Source organism: Phacochoerus africanus, chromosome 14 (assembly GCF_016906955.1).
Source record: "Phacochoerus africanus isolate WHEZ1 chromosome 14, ROS_Pafr_v1, whole genome shotgun sequence".
Lineage (NCBI taxonomy): Eukaryota > Metazoa > Chordata > Mammalia > Artiodactyla > Suidae > Phacochoerus > Phacochoerus africanus.
Window position 1 is genome coordinate 16,173,192 of NC_062557.1, and position 16,650 is coordinate 16,189,841.

The window sequence follows — 16,650 nt, forward strand, 5'->3', positions numbered from 1 at the left end:
GGGGCTGGGGCTTCCTTGTGGTGGAGATAGAAGCTGAGCCAGCCCAGGTAGGGATGGAGGGATGGCGATTACGTACTCCGCTTCCAAAGAGTCAGGAAGCGCTCACTCGAGCCAGTGGGAAAAGAAATATATTGAGAACAAGTGTTTCCCCAAGAATAAAGAAAATCCCCCACCCCACCCTACCTCCTCCACTAGGACCCCACTGCCCCCATCTCACTGCCTCTCTGCTCTCCCAGCCCTCATCACATGACCCTCTGCTGCCAGCCAATTTGATCTCTGAAAGACTGCGGGATCTTTGTCCACCACACTGTTCCAGGGAGTGTAGCGCGTGTGTGCGTGCATGTGTGCATGCGTGCGTGGGTGTGTGTGGTTGTGTGTGCGCTTGTGTGGCAGCTGGCCGGTCACCGGGGCTGGAGACTTGGGGAGGGGGGCAGGGGGCAACAATGCCGCGGTCCTTCGTGGCAGATCCCACTCCGCTAGGGCTCCACAGCCTGAGAGATGATCTTGCTTTCCAGGGTCCGAGTTGGGAGATGGAAATGAAAGCAACATCTGTGAACGCAACGGCGGGGTCGTCTAGCAAAGGAGTTCGCTGTGGAGCGGGGCGGAAACTTCTCCCAGCCGCCCTTTCTCCTTCCCCAGGTGCCTCCCTTCCTCCTCCTCTTTACTGATTGAAACCAGTGTGTTCACAGGTAGCTTTTCACCTTGTGCCACTCTCCTTGGGGTCTGGCCCGAGCATCTACGGACGGCAACCGCCAGCAGCCCAGCCCCACACAGCTCAAGCCAAGCCAGCTGGGCTTGCTGGGCCCCACAGGCTGCCCTGCTGCTGCCCAGAAGCCCAAGGGCACCCAGCAGCCCTGGCAGGCCTGGGGTCCCTCTGCTGAGGGCGCCTCTTCAGGCCTCATACCACCCCGAGTGGAATCAGTAAAATGACTTTATTCACCCAGCTTCGTCTCATGCTCATTCCTGTCTCCTTGGACAAAGGCTTGGGGGCCTCAAACTTGGAGCAGAGGGAAGCACGTCTCAAAGCCCCACCCATCCCCCACCTCTCCTTGCTCATCCCTGCCACTAGGGGTGGCACGTCATGGACCTCACCAGCTGGGACAGGCTGACTGGGCAGCCACCCTGTAGCTACCCGCTTAGGAGGGCCAGGTACACGGGCTCCACGCTTTTCTCCTAATTACATCTTAGGACCCAAAGACCAGATCAGGAGTTAGGGTGGAAAAAGCACAGAGAAGCTAGGAAGAAAATAAAGTGGGGGAGGGAGAGGGAGAGAGGGAGCGGGAGCGGTCTAAAAATACTAAAAGATGGGGGAATGAACTACTGACGTGTGCAGAAACATTACACTAAATGAAAGAAGCCAGACACAAAAGACTGCAGACTGTATGATTCTATTTATATGCAAATTCTAGAAAAGGCAAAATTACAGAGACAGAGCAGTAGTTGCTGGGGGCTGGGGACAGGAGCGGAGATTGACTGCGCATGGGTTCCACGGGACTTGGTGGGGGATGAAGGGTTCTAAAAGCTAGATCCTGGCTATGTTTGCGCAACCGGGAACATTTACTCAAGCTCATTGAGCTGTGCGCTTAACATGGGCAAACGCTATGATCCAACCATAAAATACGCCTCAACAGATTTTCCAAAAATTGAAGAAGGGACGGGGGGCGGGGAGGGGGGGCCTTCTCCCTCCCATCTTCCAGACCTTCCCTCCTCAGGCCAGGAGTGGCCACTGCAGATGTTGCCGTCGAAGGGGGTCCCCCAAATAAATTACGGTGCCCATAGGGTAGGCAGGCTCGGCCTGAATTACATCAAAAGCTTGCCCCTGTTCCACAGTGACTCACCTCTACAAACAAGCAGATTCAACCAGAAAACACAGACCCAAGATCCAAGATCCAAACAAAGGGACATCTTTGAATGTGGATCGAGCCTGGTAGAGCCACTCACATTGGAAAATATCTCCAGGAAATTCCTAAAAACCTCACGTACCTCTATTCTCTCATGGAGCCCTAAGCCCTGATCCTTCTGAGAAAACAGATCTTTTTTTTTTAACTGAACTTGAAGGGGAGACTGAAGATAAAAGATTTGTCCAGGAGCCAATACTGAGACACATCTAAAGAGGGACAATGCATACTTTTAAAAATAAGGTTTATGGGAGTTCCTGTTGTGGCGCAGTGGAAACGAATCTGACTAGCATCCGTGAGGACACAGGTTTGATCCCTGGCCTCAATCAGTGAGTTAAGGATCCAGTGTTGCCTTGAGCTGTGGTGTAGGTCGCAGACGCGGCTCACATCCCGCATTGCTGCGGCTGTGGCGTAGGCCAGCAGCTAAGCTCCTATTGGACCCCTAGCCTGGGAACCTCCATATGCTGCCAGTGCAGCCCTAAAAAGCAATAATAATAATAATAATGTTTATGGAGAGCTTAACAGACTTTGAGGTGGCCAGACCAACCTTCTGATGGGCCAAACCCGCAGCAAGGCATGGCAGTGTTTGAGGCCGCTACCCTGGGGCCGCTACAGGTTTCCATCAGCCAATGTTGGGTTTTCGGACGTTATTTGAAGGATCGATGCGTGCAGCAGGCAGTGTGTTCCGTGGGGTCTGGGGTCGGGGAGATGCACCAGAACTGACAGCTCCCCCGCACCATCCATTCATTCAGCGCCACTGCAGGTGGGGCTCTGTGGATGGGGTTTCTCAGGCCCCGAGGTGCCAAAAGGACCAAGTCTCATTTCACAAAAGACCGTGATGGAAAGTGCCATCTCCTCCCTCTAAAGCAGGGTAAATATTGTGCCCGGCTACCAGAGGCTGGGGCACACCGGATAGGACACAGTGTCCCTCTAAGCCTTTGGCTCTTTAGGCGGCTTTTACCAACCACCCACTATGTGCCGGGTTGTGGGGCCACAGGAAAAATACACGATGCCCACCTTCCTGAAGCTCAATCTTATTGGGGTGACACAGGGCATATATAGAACAAGTCAAATCGAGGCCGCAGGAGCCCATGTGTGCCACTCTCAGAGCACTTCCTAGGAGCTGGGCCTGGGGATAAGCATTTGACATTTATCTTGAATCCTCACAATAAGCCTATGAGGCAGATATTATTAACCCTATGTTACGTGCAAGACCTGTGATACGGTTCTCCAGACAAACAGAGCTAGTGGGATAAACTGAGGTAAACAGAGAGATATCTGATGAGAGGCTGGCTCACGCAACTACAGAGGCTGAGAAATCTCACCATCGGCCACCTGTAAACTGAAGAGCCAGAGAAGCCAGTGGTGTAGGTTCAAACCTGGCCTGAGACCGAGGGGAGCCAAGAGTACGAATCCTGGTGCGTGTCTGAAAACCCAAGAATCAGGAGTGCCGATGCTTGAGGGCAGAAGGTGGATGTCCTACCTCCACAGAGAGAAAATTTGCCCTTCCTCTCTCTTTTTGTCCTATTCGGGCCCTCAATGTGTAGGACAATGCCCACCCACACTGGGAGGGCGATTTTTACTTAGTTTATTGATTCAAACGCTCATCTCTTCTTCTTCTCTCCAAACCTGCAAGTTATCTGGGCCTCCCTCAGCCCCGAAAGGTTGACACAGTAATTTAACCATCGCACAACCTAACCTCAGGGAAGGTAAGGGACGCTCCCAGATTTGTCTGGTGAAGCGACTCTGTAGGTCAAGGCCATGGTCCCAGTCTGCCTGACAGAGTGGGTGACATCCTTAACCTGCCCTGGAAGTCAGGGGAGTAGGTGGGCCCCAGGGCCAAGGGGTGCAGGATAGGCCTTGAAGGATGGGAGCCCAGGCCAGGAGGGGGTGGGGGGGAGGGCCAGCAGGGAGCGCACACGGATATAGGGTGCAGTGGGAGCCACCAGGTAGAATGGGATCTTTGGGCAGGGAAGCCAGGGGGCCCCGAGGCCAGGGCAGGGAGCCACCAAGAGCCACCAAGCCCAGCTGATGCAATGAAGGGAGTAAAACCTAGAAAAGCAGGCAGGAGGGGACAAGAGCTGACACCTGTTGCTCCAGCGCCTTGGGGTGAGTTGACTCCCATTGGGGAGGTGAGTGTGAGCTTTAAAATATCCCTAATAGGGAGTTCCCGTCATGGCTCAGTGGTTAATGAATCCAACTAGCAACCATGAGGTTGCTTGCGGGTTCAATCCCTGGCCTCGCTTGGTAGGTTAAGGATCCCGAGTTGCCATGAGCTATGGTGAAGGTCACAGACGCGGCTCTGATCCCACATTGCTGTGGCTCTGGCATAGGCTGGCAGCTGCAGCTCCAATTTGACCCCAAGCCTGGGAACCTCCATATGCCGCAGGTGCGGCCCTGGAAAAAACAAAAAGACAAAAAAATTAAAAAAAAAAAAACCCTAACGGGATAAATGTTTAGTGTATGCACCAAGCCCCCTCTTCATTTCCATGCATTCGATGCAGTGTAGTCCTACCCTGGCCCCGGCGGCTCCTCAGGTATCCCTGCCCCCTGCCTCAGGAAGGGAAGCCAGAAAAGGACGAAAGGAAAGAAAGAGGTCATTCTTAGCCCTTAAGCTCAAATAGGCTTCTGCAACTCAGCAGAGACGATAGGTTGAGACAAAGGTCTTGAGCCTCAGAGCCCGACTGTAAGATCACAGGGTCGGGGCGGGGGGTGCTCCCTCCAGGCACCCACCCCTCCAACATTTTTATAGAGCAGGGAGGCTGGAGGAGTGGCACGGCAAGCCCTTCCCCTCTGTGCCTCCGTCTCCTCATCTGTAAAGTGGGACAGTAGCACCCACCTGATGGTGTGTGGAGAGGATAAAATGAGTTAAAGCCTAGCAAGCAGTTAGAACTAGGTTGCGCAAGTAAAAATAACTCAGTAAAATATTCTGATTATTATCGTGGAAGATCGGCGTGTCTGGGGCAGTGTCCCGAGGCCCCTGCAGCTCCAGAATGGGGAAAGACGCCATCCAAAACATTCTCAAGTCCCAGGGAGAGCTAAAGCTGGGCCTCCCTGCGAAGCCAGATCCCCAGACACTTAGACATGCCAGGGAGGTGAGGAAAAAAAACGCCAACCGGACTAGAAACCTGAACGGACCAGCCGTTCCCCAAAACGGCTGAAACTACAGGTCTGCCCTCCGCCGCCGATATCAGATGACAGTCAACTTTGCACATTGACTGCCAGCAAGGAATCCCCTTTAAGAGGGACATGCCTGCTTGCTGCTTTGCCCCTTTCCTTTCTCCAGGGCCGGCACCCCGCCTGCTTTTCTGGGCAAGGATTGACACCTGCAGCTCCAGCGGGGCCGGTTCTGGTGGGAGTCAAGGCTCGTCAGCCTGCCCCAGGCCTCTGGGCAGCCCCGGGCCCTGAGATAAAAGCCTGATCATCCGAGCACTTTCATCTCCTGCTGGACCCGCTCAAACCCCCTCTGGCTCCTTTGCCCCTTCCTCCCCCTCCAGCCCGCCTTTCTCCCTTTCTCGCCTTTCTCCTCCACCCTCAAGTCGTTGTTACCTTGTCCCTGCAACAGTCTCAAGCCCGAGTGCCCCAGGCAGCTTGGCAGGGCTCGGCCAGCTCCATTCCAGGACAGCCATGTGGTGTGGCTGGCTGGCGCCTCACCCCCGCGGCCTCACAGCACTGCCCACTGGGCCAGGCCAGCCCTGCCAGGATACCTGGGAAGAAGCCATCTCTGGCTTGACAAGGAGAGGTTGTGAGAAGGCCGGAGAGTGGCCCTGTTCATTCATGGATTCAGAGCTGTCACCACGTCCTGGTGGCCAGAGATGAGCCGGTTTACCCAGCAAGTGCTGGCTGGGCTCAGTGCCTGGGATACAGGTGCCCGCGGGCTGGGTCTCCGGGCATCGGAGATGGAATGTAGAGGAGATGCTTAATGCTCAGTGAATCGAAATGAGCAGAAAGAAGGGAGTTTCTGCCCCTCACTCCACCAGAACCAGCACTGGCCCCGGCCCAGAGGCAGATGGCCCCAGGCCCAGAGCCTTACAGAGAGGTGCCCAGTGTCCCTGTGCCCCCTTCTGGACAGGCAGGAGCCCCCAAGAACAACAAGATCTAGGGGGAGCCCCCAGTTGCCTGTGAGACTGTCTGGAAGGCTATTAGGCGGGGCTCTGACGAGGACGAAAGCCACCCAAGCAAAACAGAGAGGAGTGGGGACACGTATTTCTGGAGTGATTTAAACCTTGGGACCCTCTCACTAGCCACTAGCCACTGGCCCCAGGCAGCACTGAGCATTTGGCTGCTCACACCCTCAGCTGCTCCTGCTCCTCCTCCCCACCTCCCCCACCTCCCCCACCCATGGGAGCCCATGACCCTGCCTTCACCCCAAGGCTTTCTGCTCGCTCAGGGCAAGGGTCAGCAGCCAGCTACCCAAGGGGCTTCTGCCCGGGGGAGGGGGGTGCTCCTTGCAACCTGGTCAAGCATCTTTGAGCTGCGGCTAAGGGCAGGGCATTTAACTCACCAAGGGAACTCTTCCCCAGTTTGAAGAGCTAATCACTTCAGAGTGAAGTGGATTAATCCTTCAGGATGCCCCACAGGATGGGGGCTCCCTCTCTGAAATGGTTCCTGCTGCAGAGGGGGGAGAGCTGGAGGAGGGCCTTGGGCTTGGCCTGTGCTGGCCTCAGAAAAGGAGCTCACACTCAGGGCTCCCCCACTTAGTAAGAGCACCATATTTAACCTACTGTCCAGGCCGAAACTTTGGATTTCTCAAAGTGGATTTTTTTATATCTTTTTTTTTTTTTCCTTTTTAGGGCCGCCCCCACAGCATATGGAGGTTCCCAGGCTAGGAGTCGAATCAGAGCTACAGCTGCCGGTCTACACCACAGCCACAGCAACATGGGATCTGAGCCGTGTCTATGACCTACCCCACAGCTCACGGCTCCGCCAGATCCTTAACCCACTAAGTGAGGCCCAGGATGGAACCTGCAACCTCACGGTTTCTAGTCGGATTCGCTTCCGTTGCACAACAGGAACTCCTCTTTTTATATCATTTAAATTTTGGCTTTGAACCACGTGACAGTATTACCTATTCAGAAAGTTAGAAACTTCTTTTTAAAAATCACGCACAAGGCGACACGCATGCACGGGGGCAGAATCTGACCCCTGCTACAGTCCTCGCCCACACCCCTCATCTGAAAAGATCGGACTAGCCGTTCCCACGGACTTCCTATACCTAACGGCGACTCTCTCACTGCCTTAAGGCCACCGGCAATCTGGCCCCGCCACGCTCCCCTTCCCACACTGCAGCCAGTCTGGCCTCCCTGCGGGTCCTCTGAAGCACCAGGAACAGACTCCCAGGGACACCCCCCACCCCCAGGGCTTCCCTGCCCAGGACCAGGCCTAAAAACTGCCCCACCCTCCATCCACCTCCCTCAGGTTCCAATGGCACCGCCTCTGCTGAGACCTTCCCCAACTACCCAAGCCAGTCCCCTCTCCCTCCACCTGCTTTAGGACCATCCTTGGCTGGCAGGAGCTTCTCTTTGTTCCAGAAGCTCAAACGTCCTGAATGCATGAGCAGATGCCTGGAGGTGGGTGGGAGGGCCTGGGACCCATTCCCCCGCCTCTGGGCGCTTTCCGGTTTCTGAGCCCTCGCTTCCCAGACACAAACAGGCTCTCACCTCCTCGCAGCTCAAGTGCAGGTCTGACGGCAGCCTTGGACGCATGGTGATGGGAGACCCCCCACCCAGGGCTGGCCTGGGCACCTTAAATGCCTCCCTGGGAGGCGGAGCCCAGAAACAGCAGTAACAGCTGGCGTTTATGGGGCAATTACTGCCTGAGCGCGAAGGCGCTGGGCTACCTGAGTCGCACAGGTGATCTCACTGACACTCAAACACCCCTAAAGGAACCCCAGGGGTGGCCCGTTCTCCCATTCTGCACACCCAACGGTGGGCTGAGCTGCCGGAGCTCGCACAGCCGTCTGTGGCTCCTGACCTCTCCTCCACACACCTGTCCCCAGGAACAGAGAGAAGGGGGAGGTCCCGGAAGAAGTGACTGGAGAGTGTCACCAGGGGGCCCAAGATAGAGGCAAAATGAGCCCCCAAAACAACCTTTATCTCTGAAGCGATATGAGGGACAAGGCTCATGACAGGACAAAGCAGGAACCCTTCTCTCTCAAGCCTCTTAAAGGTGTTTTATTTGTTTGCTTTTCTTTTTTCTTTTTTTTTAAAACAATAATGGCACATTAAAAAAAATTAAGAACTACAAAAAAGGACCACGTCTTGGAATCTGTGTTCACATCGTCCTGCGCCGCGGCCCCAGGACTGGTGATTCCTGCTGGGATTCCGGCCTGGGTGGGGTGGGCTCCCCCGCATCCGGGGCCAGGGCGCTGTCCCCCTGGGCCCCACTAGAGGGCGGCACCTGGAACAGTCCCCCGGGGGTCCCCCTTCTGAGGCCCCCAGGGCCCTGGCAACAGCCCTCCTCTCTCTCCAAACCAGAGCCAGGAGCTGGAAACCTTAGGGAACTTATTTTGGTCCCCACAGGGGACTCTCTAGGGACAGAGCCCTCCCCCGACCGGCAGGAGACAACACCCCCACCCAGGCCGGTCACCCCCAGGAGGTCAGGGTGTCTCTCCCCAGTCCTGTCTCCAGCCCAGCTGACCACGCCACAGAGATGCCCAGGTTCTCAGGCCCCGCCCGGGCCCCTCCTGCCACACCCCCCGGCCACCCCAGCAGGCACAGGAGTGACAAATGCTTGGCCCTCTCAGCTGACTCCCACCAAGAGCAAGAGGGGTCCCCAAACCCCAGGGCCCTGGCTCAGAAGGAGGGGCTGGGTGAGAAAGGGAGTTAGAGGTGGGGTGGGGGTTCAGAGCTGAGGCTGCCAGGGAAGAAGAGAAGCGACAGAGGCTGGCTAAGGGTTTGGGGGGCCCTCCTCAGACTCAGCAGTGAGAACGGGGCTCTGGGGCACAGGACACAGGCCTGGGTGCGGGGGGGGGGGGGGGGGGGGGGGGAGAAAGAGGCAGAAAGAGGCTCGCGTCCTGCCTCTGGTTACCATTGGGGCACAGGCCGGGTGACAAGACCTTAGGCCCCCCAAAGGGAAACAGCGCGCTGCACTCAGCCAGGTCTCAGCCCAGCCCTTGTGCGAGGGAGGGACCCCACCAGCCCAGGCCCTGCCAGCCCCGGCTCCCAACAGCAGCTCCCAAGGGCACCCTTCCCTAGGCCAACGGGACTGCAGCTGGTGGGGGGCCCGGCGGACCAGCTCCTCCTGCCCCGGCCCTGCCCACGCCGCCCTTGGCTCTACTCCTGCTGCTCGTTCATCTCCATGTCGGACACCAGGATGTTCTTCTCGGTGGCCTCGCCGGGCCCGGAGGAGCTGCGGCTATAGCGGGCGCCCTCGAAGGCCCCGCGCTCGACGCTCTGCCGCCGCCGGTAGAGGATCAGGGCCGCGGTGAGCAGGGCCAGGAGCAGCAGCACCGCCATCAGCACCACCACCAGGGCCGCCGGGTTTTCCGGGAGGGCCGCTGCCGCGAGAAGGGCCGCAGGTCAGAAGCCCCGCTACAGCCCCCTGCGGCCCCGAGGGATGGGAAACGGGCGGGGAAGGCTCGTCTCAGCCCTGCCTGGACTCACCTGAGGGGGAGAAGCTGCTCTCCTCAGCTGCGGGGGAGGAGGGACCAGTTAATAACAGCCAGTTAATAACAGTCAGAGCAATAACAGCAATAAGCAAACCTATCTGACCATCTTCTGCCGCGCCAGACACGTTATTTGCTCATGTCATCATTTTGGAGCTACGGTTATCAGCCCCATCTTACACATGACGAAAGTGGGACCGCAGTTTGAGGGACTTATCTGTTAGGCCTTGAGGCCCCTTCAAGGAGCGTGAACTCAAAGCCTTTAGACGGGCCCTCGTCGTCACCCCACCCATCCCCCTGCAATGCCCTTGCTCCCACCTCGAGAACCAGGCCTGCTCCTTCCTACCTGCTACTAGGAAGGGTGTGTGACCCACTCCTCACCCCACCCCATAGGGGCCTCATACGCCCCAACCCGCAAGCGAGTGTATCGTAAGACGCAGTGTCGGCTCGCCCCGGTTATCAGCGACTCATCCGCGGCACCTGCGGCGTCTCTCGCCAACTCTCCTCTTAAACTCTTCTTTCCCTGTGCGGTCAGCGCTCCCTGACTGTCAGGACGTTGTCCCACTGAGCTTGCAATGTCCATCTCCTATCTCAAGAAACTCTTCTTTCTCTTCACCTCATCATGCTGGAAAATTCTTTTCAAACCCAAGGTCACCGAGTCGGTGAATGGTTCGCCTGGGCTTGAACCCCATCCCTGCCCCTCGCCGCTACAAAATGACGGGTCTGCCGTCCAGGTGGGAAATTTGCAGGAAGGGCCAGTCCTTTGCGCAGACCACTTTATCCCAGGGGAGGGTCCTGGTGGCCCCAGCCCAGCTCCAGGTGCACCGGGGCGGGGGAGGCTGAGGGGCGGGCCTTGCGGGCGCTCACCTCGAGGAAGCTTGCAGACCACGCCCATGGTGATGTTGGTGCAGGCGCCCGGGCGCCACAGCCCGCTGCTGCTCTGGATCCAGTAGCAGCTGTTGTGGCTCAGCATGCTGGGGCCCAGGCCGGGGGGCCCCCAGTTGGAGTAGTTCACAGCCGTGTTGTCCTGCCAGACCAGGGTGCCTCCTATGGGAAAGAAGGCACTGACAGAGGGGGTGTTGGGGGGGGGTTTCTAAGTGGAGCAGGTGGAGAGAGCAGGCTTGTTCTAGAACCAACTCCCACCTCCCACGAGTCCTCACTCCCTCACCCTTCACCCAGTGGAGGGCCTCTCCCTGACAGCATGGGGCCTTCCCCTCCAGATCCTACACACAGGGTACCCACCTTTGGGATTGAAGTTCATGCCCAGCCAGGCGCCCCGACTCTGGCCCTCAGAGCTCTGCAGATGCTCCCAGACAAACACATTCTCCATCTCATCCAGGATGGACAGGACCGCCCCACCCGCTGGACACAAAGGAGGCCAGGTCAGGGCAGACATGTCTCCCCAAGAGAGGTCCCAGCCCCCTTCCCTGGCAGCCTGAGCAGAGGACCGGGTGCAGTCATGCATGTCGCAGAGGGGGACCATGTTGATAAGAGTCTCTGTGTTTTGGAACGGAAGGGGGCGCTTATGTGTGAGTGCTGCCTACAGATAGCGTGCAGCATGGGGGCTGCATTTACGGGGTCTCTGAGGGTCCAGGACAGGGGTCTCCACGTATGGGCTCTAGCCGGTCCCAGCCCACCTCTCTGGCAGCGCTGCAGCGCCTCCTTGTGGCCCAGCAGCAGCTCCATGTGGAAGGAGTAGCAGTGCTCCCGGAAGGGAATCCACGCCGAGTCCGCCAGCCCCTGCGGACAGCTGCCGTGGTAGCTTATTCTTCGGGGAGGAGGGGGCCCTGTGGGGGTGCAGGATCGAGGAAGTGGCCCCGGGTCCTCCCAGGGTCGGCCTACCCCCTGCCCACCCCTTGGCCCCGGTGGGTGGCCGCTCACCCCCGTTAACGCCACACATAGCGCCCTGCAGCTTGGTGTCACAGCTGGTGGTGCGCCAGGTCCCATCCACATCCACGTAGGCGCAGCCCCCCAGGTGCTGGGGCTCCCCGTCCTGCCAGCTCACGTAGCCCAGCGGCTCCTCAGAGACCCAGGAGTACCGCCGGGAGCCCTGGGCACAGGGGGCCATCAGGGTGGGAGGGAGGGGGCCAGCGGGGGCGGGCAGGTAAGGCACGGGGGGAGGAGGAGACAGGGAGGGAAGCCAGGCGAGGGCCCGGCCGGGGTGCCCACCTCCTCACTGGCCAGCCCGATCCAGAGTGGCGTGCGCAGCCCTCGGGCGGCCTGCGTGAGGAAGGCCTGGGTGTAGGGGTCGGGCACGTGGGCCAGGCTGGCGTTGCGGCTCTCACACAGCAGGAGGGCGTCATGCCAGCGCAGCGGCTTCTGCAGCAGCCGGAAGGTGCCGTTGAGGTAGGAGAGCTCGGCGCCCGGGGCAGGGGGCAACGCTGCTGGGGACGGGCTCAGGGAGGGGTCTACAGGGAAGGGGGCAGGGTTCAGGCCGGGCTCTGCCTCCCTCACCCCATCCCCAGGCATGAAGCCTGGGGGAGCGCTGGACATCAGGGACCAGCTCTCCTCTGGGCATAATGCTTGGCCCAGATCCGCGTCAGCCTCTGTTGTTATTAACAACATATGCCTTGTTTTTTGTTTTTTTTTTTGCCATTTCTTGGGCCGCTCCCTCGACATATGGAGGTTCCCAAGATAGGGGTCGAATCAGAGCTGTAGCCGCCGGCCTACACCACAGCCACAGCAACTTGGGATCCGAGCTGTGTCTGCAACCTACACCACAGCTCACAGCAACGCCGGATCCTTAACCCACTGAGCAAGGCCAGGGATTGAACCCGCAACCTCATCATTCCTAGTCGGATTTGTTAACCACTGAGCCATGACGGGAACTCCTAACAACACCTTATGGCTAATAAATGGATGAGCAAGACCAGGAACCCAGGGCAGAGGGACCCACGCACAGAGGGACAGAAGGCTCAGCCGCAGAAGCTTAGGGCCCCTGACACCACGTGTCTAGCTCTCCCTGGTCAGCCCTCCAAACCCCAAACCTTCCTCCCGAGACCCCCTGGTGCTCACTGCCTTCCCCTCATTGGCACCTTGCCTTTCTGCCCATCTGCTTCCCAAGCAGACTAGACCCTGGGGGTGGCCCCAGGGACCCCTTGAGGTCAAGGGCCAGGTTTCACTCCTGCAGGCATGGCCCACAGCATCCAGCCGAGTGCTGGGGATTCCAGGTTCCCTGGTGACACATACCAGTGCCCTTCTGGCAGATGAAGCCATGTGTCTCCTCCGTACAGCTCCGATCGTCCCAGCGGCCAGTGAAGTGAGCTGAAGGGCTGTGCAGGACCACGGCACAGCTGGTCTGGGGGGAAGGAGCTGCTCAGGGGAGCCCTAGCAGCTGCCCTGCCTGGTGCCACTGCCCCCCAAAGGCTGTGCTCCAAGCAAAAATGTTGGAAGAGGGGGTCCTGGGAGCGGCAGGCCTGGGCGGGGGCGGGGACAGGGGAGAGAGCGGGGATGGCCTCACCGGTATGTTGCCACTGGGAGCAGGGCTAGGGCCAGAGGGCTCCCCAGGGGCCCAGTTGGCGTACAGCAGAGGCTCCTGCTCCACCCACTGGAAGTCCCTCTGAGAGGCATGGAGGCCAATCCAAAGGTCAAAGGTCACATTGGGCAGGCTGGCTGTGATGTATGCTGCAGTTCCCCAGAAGAGAGAGTTATGAGCGACCAGGCAGACCCCTGCCACTCCACTCCAGCCATTTGGGTGGGGGGGCACGGGGGGGGGTTTACTGTGTCAAAGGATAGTGGGGCCTCGGCATGGCTTGGCCCTACCTTGCTCTAAGGGGTTTGCAATGGTGACCAGTTGGGCCTCTTGCTGTTCACAGGCGAACTGCGCCTCTGACCACTTCACCCGGTCCTGGGGGTCCTGGCCCTGGATTCGGAAACACTGTGGGGCGGAGGGGGAGGCGTGACGTCCAGCTCCACCTCCCTGTCCCACACACCCAGAAACTCCACTGCGGACCCCTCAGCCGCAGGCCCTGGGGAGGCTTGGGGGCTGTGAGAGAAAAACAGCAGAACCAGGACATCTGGGAATCCTTGACCCAGGCTCTAGCACCCTCTCAGCCTGGCAGGGCAGAGTCACGTACACTTGCCCACGTTCTGGGGAATTTTTAAGTGAAAAGATTTCTTGGGGCCACCAAGGGCTCTACTACCTTTGGCAGGAGTGCCTGGGCCAACACGTGGGGACAAGGTCTTTCTGGCTCTCAGTGAAACACTTTCCTGAGTGTTGTCTAAAACCTAGTGTTTTTCCCTTTGAACTTAATATTGACCTCTAGGATTTTTTTTATTCTATTTTATTTTATTTTATTTATTTATTTTTTTTTTTGTCTTTTTAGGGCTGCACCTGCAGCATATGGAGGTTCCCAGGCTAGGGGTCGAATCAGAGCTGTAGCCGCTGGCCTACACCACAGCCACAGCAATGTGGGATCTGAGCCGCGTCTGTGACCTACACCCCAGCTCACGGCAACGCCGGATCCTTAACCCACTGAGTGAGGCCAGGGATCGAACCTGCATCCTCGTGGATACCAGTCAAGTTGGTTACCACTGAGCCACGATGGAACCTCCCTCATCTCTAGGATACTTTAATCTTATTTTTGAATGATCTTATTAGGCAGCAGCTTCTAACGCCGTAACTTCACATTTCTCTTTCTCCACCTTTATCACGTTCAGAAGGTTAAAGGAACTCCGTGTGGGAAATCTTTTATCAGGTGAAGACTCTTTATTTGGAAACAAAAGACATCTCTGCTCCCAGGCGGGGTGACGGGAGAAAAGGATGGGAGGGGCTTTGGGGTCACAAAGAGGGGTGGGGAGGAGCTGGACTTCACCTTTCTGGCCTCAACTTTTCTATAAAATGGAAATAAAAACACTTGCCTCTTGGGGTCATTTTCAGAATTAAGGAGAATGCATGACAGAGTTGGTGCTTCATAAGGGGAGCTCTTACTAATTACATCCGACTGATTCCAATGTCAGACTTGGGGTAGAAAATTCTAAACTCAGAAAGCAAGCAAAAGTTTTTGTGGAGGTTTGTCACAAAGCCCATGCATTTTATTTCACAGAAGTAATTCAGAGCCACTCTGAGGCCTTCTTTAAATAACTAGTAAAATCAGTCATAAAACTGGAAGCAGCAGGAGTTCCCATTGTGGTGCAGCGGAAGCAAATCCAACCAGTATCCATGAGGATGCAGGTTCGATTCCTGCCCTCACTCACTGGGTTGGGGATCCAGCATTGCTGTGAGCTGCGGTGTAGGTTGCAGACGTGGCTCAGATCCCGAGTTGCTGTGGCTGTGGTGTAGGCTGGCAGTTGTAGTTCCAATTCGACCCCAGCCTGGGAACCTCCATATGCCGTGGGTGGAGCCCTAAAAAGCAAAAAAAAAAAAAAAAAAAAAAAATGGAAGCATCAAGTTCATATCAAAAGTAGCAAGAAGTAGCAGCTAAAAGGAGGAAGTGGTCAGTTCATTCCAGAGAACGTCTGGGGCCTTCCTACCACATGCAGGTGTATTAAGAGTCAGTCCAGGAGTTCCCGTCGTGGCTCAGTGGTTAACGAATCCAATTAGGAACCATGAGGTTGCAGGTTCGATCTCTGGCCTTGCTCAGTGGGTTAAGGATCCGGTGTTGCCGTGAGCTGTGGTGTAGGTCGCAGACTCGGCTTGGATCCCATGTTGCTGTGGCTCTGGCGTAGGCTGGTGGCTACAGCTCCAATTGGACCCCTAGCCTGGGAACCTCCATATGCCGCGGGAGCGGCCCTAGAAAAGGCAAAAAAAAAAAGAGTCAGTCCGGTGCCAGTGGACCTGCCCTCCAGGAGCTTAAATCTAGCGGGAGAGGCAGACGTGTACATGTGTTACCTACATCCTATGCTACGGTGCTTCAAGGGAGGGCACAGAATGTGTAGAGCGAGATGTCCCAGGGCAGGCTTGAAAGGGCAAAGAGCCTCGCATCCGTCTAAGTCTTCCGACGGAATTATTGGTATCATTACACGGATGCATTAAGAAAGGGATCGATTACATGCACAAATATATTTTGCTTTATATTTGGTAGAAGAAGCCATGAGAATAAGTTTTTGGAAAAACCTAATGACGTGAAGAAATAAGCGCTCCAAATAGAACCCTGTGAAAGAAATGCTGGCTACAAAGCTGTGTTCTTTAGAGGATCTCAACTGTGTGCAAAAAGTCAGGAAATGAGGTAGCAAATATTGGTAGTGGTTATCTCTGGAGAGTTTGGACAAGTTTTCTTTTTTTTTTTTTTCCAAAAAAAGTGTTAATAATGTATGTCTTACTCTCTTTTTTTTTAAGGCAAAAAAAAGGTATAATATTTGCTGGTCTATTCTGGAGACAGAGCTGCATGACACTAAGGGCTGGCTGCACTCGAATGTCTGACAAAGATTTATGGATGATGTGATCGAGTGTTAATTAACCTAATACTCGCGATCGGACTAAGAGGTCTTACAACGTCCTGCAAAGAACGCATGGGTGGAAGCTCATGCTAATGATGCGGGCGCAACCCACAGGGAGGGGCGCCCTTCTCCGGCCGGGATAAGCTCTTTCAGCCACCAGGTAAAAGCACTGAAGGTCTATGGAGTTGCTGGCGTGGCTCAGTGGTAACGAACCCCGACAAGTATCCATGAGGATGCGGGTTTGATCCCTGGCCTCACTCAGTGATATAAGGATCCGGTGTTGCCGTGAGCTGTGGTGTAGGCCAGCAGCCACAGCTTCTATTCAACCCCGAGCCTGGGAACTTCCACATGCTGCGAGTGTGGCCCTAAAAAGCCAAAAAACAGAAACAATGAAGGTCTAATCAGGTCTGATGAATCAGCCCCTTGGGTCAGAAAAGTAACCACTTTTGGAAAAGAAACTCACTCTAGAGGGAATATTTTGAGAACATGTTTAGAAGCACATCCATTCTGATTAATTTTATTGCCCCAAACTTTCCTAGCTGCACACTCAGATAGGAATTTTTTAAATGCTGTTTTAAAAAAAATCTTCCTGGAGTTCCCGTTGTGGTGCTGCAAAAAAATCTGACTAGGAACCATGAGGTTGCAACTTCGATCCCTGGCCTCACTCAGTGGGTTAAGGATCTGGCATTGCCATGAGCTATGGTATAGGTCGCAGACGAGGCTCGGATCCCGAGTTGCTGTGGCTGTGGTGTAGGCCGGAGGCTACAG

The 16,650-nt window shown here is 56.4% G+C and overlaps 2 protein-coding genes across 2 annotated transcripts in view; one reads left to right on the forward strand and one right to left on the reverse strand.

Moving 5' to 3' along the window:
* The window catches only part of MARCHF10 (membrane associated ring-CH-type finger 10), a 77,026-nt gene extending 76,083 nt beyond the window's left edge, over positions 1-943 (forward strand). The window contains exon 10 of the mRNA XM_047757974.1: positions 516-943. Within this exon, the coding sequence (XP_047613930.1) occupies positions 516-577 (62 nt within the window). The 3' untranslated portion in view covers positions 578-943. The remainder of the gene's footprint in view (positions 1-515) is intronic.
* Positions 944-8,044: 7,101 nt separating this feature from the next.
* MRC2 (mannose receptor C type 2) overlaps positions 8,045-16,650 on the reverse strand; it is a 60,303-nt gene continuing 51,697 nt past the window's right edge. Inside the window, exons 21-30 of the mRNA XM_047756879.1 lie at positions 13,267-13,381; positions 12,965-13,128; positions 12,694-12,802; positions 11,674-11,912; positions 11,386-11,554; positions 11,142-11,291; positions 10,747-10,866; positions 10,372-10,551; positions 9,503-9,529; positions 8,045-9,396 (exon numbers count right to left, since the gene is read on the reverse strand). Of these exons, the coding sequence (XP_047612835.1) occupies positions 9,173-9,396; positions 9,503-9,529; positions 10,372-10,551; positions 10,747-10,866; positions 11,142-11,291; positions 11,386-11,554; positions 11,674-11,912; positions 12,694-12,802; positions 12,965-13,128; positions 13,267-13,381 (1,497 nt within the window). The 3' untranslated portion in view covers positions 8,045-9,172. The remainder of the gene's footprint in view (positions 9,397-9,502; positions 9,530-10,371; positions 10,552-10,746; positions 10,867-11,141; positions 11,292-11,385; positions 11,555-11,673; positions 11,913-12,693; positions 12,803-12,964; positions 13,129-13,266; positions 13,382-16,650) is intronic.